The sequence below is a fragment of the Sander lucioperca genome, chromosome 11 (genome assembly GCF_008315115.2).
Source record: "Sander lucioperca isolate FBNREF2018 chromosome 11, SLUC_FBN_1.2, whole genome shotgun sequence".
NCBI classification, from domain to species: Eukaryota; Metazoa; Chordata; class Actinopteri; order Perciformes; family Percidae; genus Sander; species Sander lucioperca.
The window spans coordinates 1,934,891-1,940,890 of NC_050183.1; the positions used below are offsets into that span (position 1 = coordinate 1,934,891).

Genomic DNA, 6,000 nt, shown 5'->3' on the forward strand with positions numbered 1-6,000 from the left:
ATGTAAGCTGCGGCATCAATACCGTGAACGGCAATTTTACACTGAATAGTGTTAACACAGAGACATTTGTCTTAGCTTAATTTTGTGCGGACAGCTTTACTGGTCTAACAAAAAACTTGGGTAAAGCCTATTAGCTCAGTGTTGAAGAAAACTGTGGAAATAGGCAGAAAGGGACAAATAAGTTGTTGATAGAGCTCAAAATAATAGCAGTAACTGTTTGCGTTGCGGTAGCCTCATTGTTAAACTATGGAAACATTTTGCAACCAGACAATGTTGCTGTTCTCTTAATGAACTTGTGATGAGTTTTAGACAGTAGAGAACATGCTTGTACAAACAGAGCCGGTATTATTGTGTACTTTGCTTCCTGGGTTAACCCCCCCCCTCCTGTGTTTGGTGGTTGCAAAATTTACAAAACCCTTTTGCATGCTTTTGAACTGTTTCTTTTCCAAGCCATTCACCGCTTCACAAAATCCTCTGACACTCACAGGAAAAGTTTGTTACATCAATTGTCACAACAATATGTGAACTTTGGCCTCTTTGGTTTTCCTGTAATGTTAATGAAGAGGAACTGACTCTTTACTGAACAGTTGCACTTGTTGCATATCACTCTGGACAAGAATGTCGGCTAAGTACCTATTGTGCAAAAAATATAACTGAAAAAACGAGCTTAATAATAGAGCTGAATACACTGAATTACAGCACATGTAGAGAAATATAAGAGCCAAAGTATTTCTATGTATGGAGTATATGTATTTTAAAATTGAACAATACAAATATGGCTGTATCTGCAATATTTAAGGAAAATAATCATACTAAAGTAAACTAAAATGACAAAGAGCACATTAATAACTAAGTCCAGCTTTACTACAAACAATCAAACGGTACTCAGCCACTGTAAACCTGACACTGACAGGCTTTGATGCACTACAGGAACTTTATAATAACACCAGTAATTTAGGCAACTATAAATAATTGAGACCTCACTACCAAATACAATTTCAGACTCTAGGAATATTTTAGATATCAAAGCAGATACGGGAAAGGTCACCATGCGCACACAATATTATTGTAATGGTTTTCCACTCGGGAGTAAAGACTGAGGGCACTAACCTTGCAGCTCTCGCAGGTCAGTAGTCCGTAGTGATAGCCTGAAACCTTGTCTCCGCACACGGGACACATCTCGTCCAAGTCTTCGTCATAGGAGTAGTCCATCATTTTTAACTGGGGTGCTGAGGATGAGACACGGACACACAGAGAGAAGTCTATTTCAGTGCTGAGCAATCTTGTTTTTTTTTCCCCAAAAGCCCACTTTCATCCATCAAGATGCACCACGGGAAACCACGCGACGCAATTGAATGAGATTCTTTTTTTTAAGTTCTGTTGGAACAGTAGAGGTTTAATTTGAGGAGGGGAAGACGATGAAGTTGATTTTGGAATGAGTTGAAAGGACGCAACCATTTATTTCTCGTTGTTGCCGCCCTCTCCTCGACATTCGTTGCAGACAAGAGCCAAAAAAATAAATTTAAAAAAAGCGCATGAAAGTGAACCTCATAAATATGCATGCTCTAAGTCGTGAAATCGCTGGGGGAAATGGAGAGATATTAGAGTTAAGGATTGGAGGAGAAAACGTTACCGCCCACAGACAAATGAAGACACACAGAGAAGCCCTTATCTCTGCAGGCGAGGAGAAAAAACATCCAAAACCAACTTGAACTCACATTATTTTTCTCTCTCGAAGAATAACTCGCAATGCTATAGGGCGATTGTTTATTTTTGTGTGTTTTTGGTGGCACAAAAGCAGAGGCAACATTTGATGTGACTTTCTGCGTGTGCTGGAAAAAGAATCCATTTTACAAGTCGTCGATATGATTTGACATGATCATTTTAATATACAACGAATTACTGTAACTTAAAATCAATTTAGAAATAAGTAGATCCACAACATTGGCATATTTTCCATTTATTTAATTAAGATTTAAGACTGAATATACTTCGATTCGTATTTGTTGTATTTGTTGTAGCCCCCTTTGCCTTGCGTATTGGACATGCTTGCATTGATAAGACTGGGAGTGACAGCGCTATAGCTGACATTTAAGAGTTACAAAGGCATTTATGGTTGCAATCATACAAAGCAGCCAGGATCAAACAGGCAAGCTTCAGTGGATGTGGCTGTAAGTGTAGAAATAGTAGGCTATGCCAACTAGATGCCTTCCTATGCCTTTACATATACTGCTGTAGTTCAAATCCATTCATCTGCTCACTAAGACCTATTAATTAGACATGATTTCTGGTTTGTTAACGGGCTGCCCTGCTGGGATCCGCGCTGCATATTCCAGCTGAAGCAACAAGTTCCACCGAGCCGCCGTTTTCTTCCACAGAAGCTCAAAGCAAACTCAATTTCCGAACTTTCTTCTGCCTTAAAGCGCATAAAGGAGAAAATGCGTAGGGCCTGCCATCATGAACTCACGACGCACAACAGCTGCTATATTTGGGCGCATTTTAATCAAGAACGTTAACATTACCGGGGCACTGGTTGCAGATACGCATACCACAAATAAATAACATTTCCAGAAATATTCTATCTGGGTTTCAAACAGATATCTTCTCCCTTAAAATTGTACATATGTTGCTGCTATAATTGCGGTCGCATTTTAATAAAAAAAATGTACAGCATAATTATGTCTGTATTACAAAAGATAAACTAAATTGAGTTTAGTTGAACCCTCCTGCATCCCATTCCTTTTTCTGCCTTTTTGCTTTAGAAACAAGCGGAGGTAGTGCACATAAGGTGTGTGCAGGTTACACTAGGAGCAGAAACATACCGGTCAACACAGTCTCTCACCTGCTGGCTCTCACCTCGACGGCCACTTGCTCATGCAATTTCCAAAAAGCTACAACATTTGTCAAAAGCACTGATGATTCCAAGAGAAAACCTCTCTCAGTCCGAGCTTGTTTTTAGCCCTGCGTGAAAATAGATAACGTGCTCTTTAACAAGCCACTCCTTGTCTTGTGAGTGTATGTTATCAGCGTCTCATAAACCAAGACCGGGCTAATTGATTGCCCCTTTATACTGCTGTGAAATGATGTGAGGGGAATGAGGGGGATACGCGAGTTTGTCTAGGCAGAAGAGTCAGTCCCTTTTAAAATTGTCGCTGCTTTCTGTGGATTTTATAGAAGCAGATCAATAAAATATATATCTCATATCCTAATGTATGCCGTAGGAAATTTTAATAAATAGCCTATACCCAATCTGATTTTTCTTCTCGATCAAAGCTGTACTTTTTTTTTTTAAATCATAGACCTAATTTCGCACTTTCAACTTAATATTTGACATCTGTCGTAAGATGTAAAAAAAATAAAATAAAAAAAGATAAAGTACATACATGAGTATAGCATCATAAAAGCGATATTTGGTGCCCCTTTTTAATTTACTTAATCCTAATTTTGAAATAACGTTTTTAGGCCAACTTTGTATGAATTACAAAGCAGAAATTTGTTGTGAACACACGAAATATAAATTAATTCAGATTCATTTGTCACACAATTATGACCATTTAACAATGTCTATTAAGTTTAAATTAGACCAGGATTAACAGGCTTCTTTGACGGAAGTTTACTGTCCCGAGGTCAAATTTTGGCAGGGGGCAAATCACTAAATGCAATCTCTAAAATTATGCTCTGCAGTTTTTTTTTTCTTCTTTTTGATAAATTGGCCAAAACTCTGTCTAAACTGGTGTTTGTATTCAGACAAAATCATAAGTCAATTCTGCATATTACGCTGAGAAGAAGTCAAGTGGTTTATTCTAAAACCACAGAAATAAAAAAGTTGAATACACAGAACTCTGCTCTGTCTCACCGTGTTTACGCACCAGGCGCCCGCACACTTCCAGCATGAGTGACAGCTGCTCGATATAATTTTTGCTTGATCACGCGCCACACCATAGAAAAATGTGTCCAGGTTTGATCTGCATCCATGTTTTCTAATTATTATATCAAAGTAAAGATTTAGAGAAAATAACAGAAACCTATCCACAAACCATACTAATAGAAATTCCAAAAATCTCCAAAAACGACCTTAATGTGCCTAATAATTAAACACGTCCATCAAGCCTATATCACCAGTCATTCTCCTAAAATTGTCCGCAGATATGTGTTAGATAAACGCGTGTTCAAAACTTTTGGTGTCATTAAGGCAGCCTACGCACTGAGGACTTCCAGTCTGATAACGTTCCGTAAAACTACTTAAGTCGAAGCTTATAAATCTGCCTTGTGGTAGTACGAGAGGAAAATCGATGACAGCTCTTACCTTGCATATTCCTTGGCATGCGCCGATGTTCTCCATACGATCGAGAGAGTCCCAGGGATTCAGTCTCGACTTTGGGCAGCATGTCAGCGCTGCCGGCCTGAGCTGGAGACTCCGCACCGCTCGGCGGGACACCTGGACGTGAGAAGCAGATGTTCCCACAAACAAAGTGTCCCAAATGTCTTTTTACTTCTTTATTTCTTACTTTCTGTCTCTCTCTGTCTTACAATTATCGGACCATGATGCCTGATCCAAACGAGTCAGACTGTCCTCAAACGACCGGGTTGCATCGCAGCTGCATGTCTATTCTGATATAACTTCACTTGTTTAATTTCTCAAAATTGCATTAGCGCACGGAACAGCTATAATAGCGCAGACAGCAGCCGATTAATTCCTTCGATACATTAAGGAACAGAAAAAATGCACATAGCGTCCGGAATAAAAGACGATGGTAAGTGTCCCTTTTCCAAAAGTTTTTTTTTTTTAGCGCGCCAGCCATTAAAGTGGGACCTTCAGTGTAACTTTCAGCCTTTAGCAGACGAGTACGCGCCACCGGGGCCGCCGGTGTGTCGGTCGGACTGTCTCGAGATGTGGAGACCTCTCCTCCTCCTCCCCCTCCTCCTCCTCGCTGCTTTGTTTACTCCTCTCTCTCCAATCCGGGGCGCATGCGGTCGTCTGACATCATCTTTCCCTGATCCAATCAGAAGAGAAGACCGGGAAACATCGCCTCAAACCCTCTAGTTCCAGATCTCTTCAAATCTCAGCTGTTTAATCCCGTTAATGATGGACTTTAAAAGCGGAGCGAGAACAAGGAAATAAAGCGAGGTGATGCAACTGCATATGAGAGCAGACTCCCCATGAGCGCACGGAGCGCAAAGGCAGCGCGCGAGGTATGTGGGTTGGAGCGTGTTATAACAGGAGCGTACTGCAGCACACGCAAGCGGATATGCACGAGTCTAAACTTTACAGTTGTTTTTATAACACTCTTCATCTTTATATATATCTGTTGAATATATTTTATTGCAATAGCTAATTAACCTCAATAATAACCAGTTTTAGCATCATGTTCTCTGCTTGGTCATCTGATCTCACTGATCATTAAAATGTCATTACATATAATTAAATACAATGCAATAACCTTTTTTTCTTTCTTTCTTTTATCTTTTCTAACAGCGCTATATTATTTTATAATGCAGGTGGACATATGAAATTATGCATAAAACCGAAAGAAATACCTCTGTAGCATCAGTAGCTTTTGAGTTTGTTTGTTCAGTTTTATGAAAAGCGTGAGCAGCGCCGGCCTCAGGCTTAAACCGGCCTTTATTTTCGAATCAATGCAGCCCCCTTACGTAATAAATTATACCTTTGCTTCTGAATTATTATCAGTAATTGGCTGAGCAGGGATCAATTAGCGATCTGACGTCAGGCTCCAAATTAAATACACAAATACTAGAAATAATGATGCGCCTACGTTCCCTAAAATCCCCCCTCCATGCGCTCCAACACACACACACACACACACACACACACACACACACACACACACACACACACACACACACACACACACATTTCAGTTTACATAGACGTGTATCCTTATCATCTGTCTGAGCCGGTGAGGACGAGCAGGAAATAGTCACGGGGCATACCATCAGACACACCTGAAGGGTCGCAGAAGGCGCGCGCGCACACACACA

General features: G+C 40.2%; 1 protein-coding gene across 1 annotated transcript in view; it reads right to left on the reverse strand.

Moving 5' to 3' along the window:
• Positions 1 to 4,910, reverse strand: part of nr5a2 (nuclear receptor subfamily 5, group A, member 2) — a 74,211-nt gene extending 69,301 nt beyond the window's left edge. The window contains exons 1-2 of the mRNA XM_031307037.2: positions 4,307 to 4,910; positions 1,111 to 1,229 (exon numbers count right to left, since the gene is read on the reverse strand). Of these exons, the coding sequence (XP_031162897.1) occupies positions 1,111 to 1,229; positions 4,307 to 4,388 (201 nt within the window). The 5' untranslated portion in view covers positions 4,389 to 4,910. The remainder of the gene's footprint in view (positions 1 to 1,110; positions 1,230 to 4,306) is intronic.
• Positions 4,911 to 6,000: the final 1,090 nt, after the last annotated feature.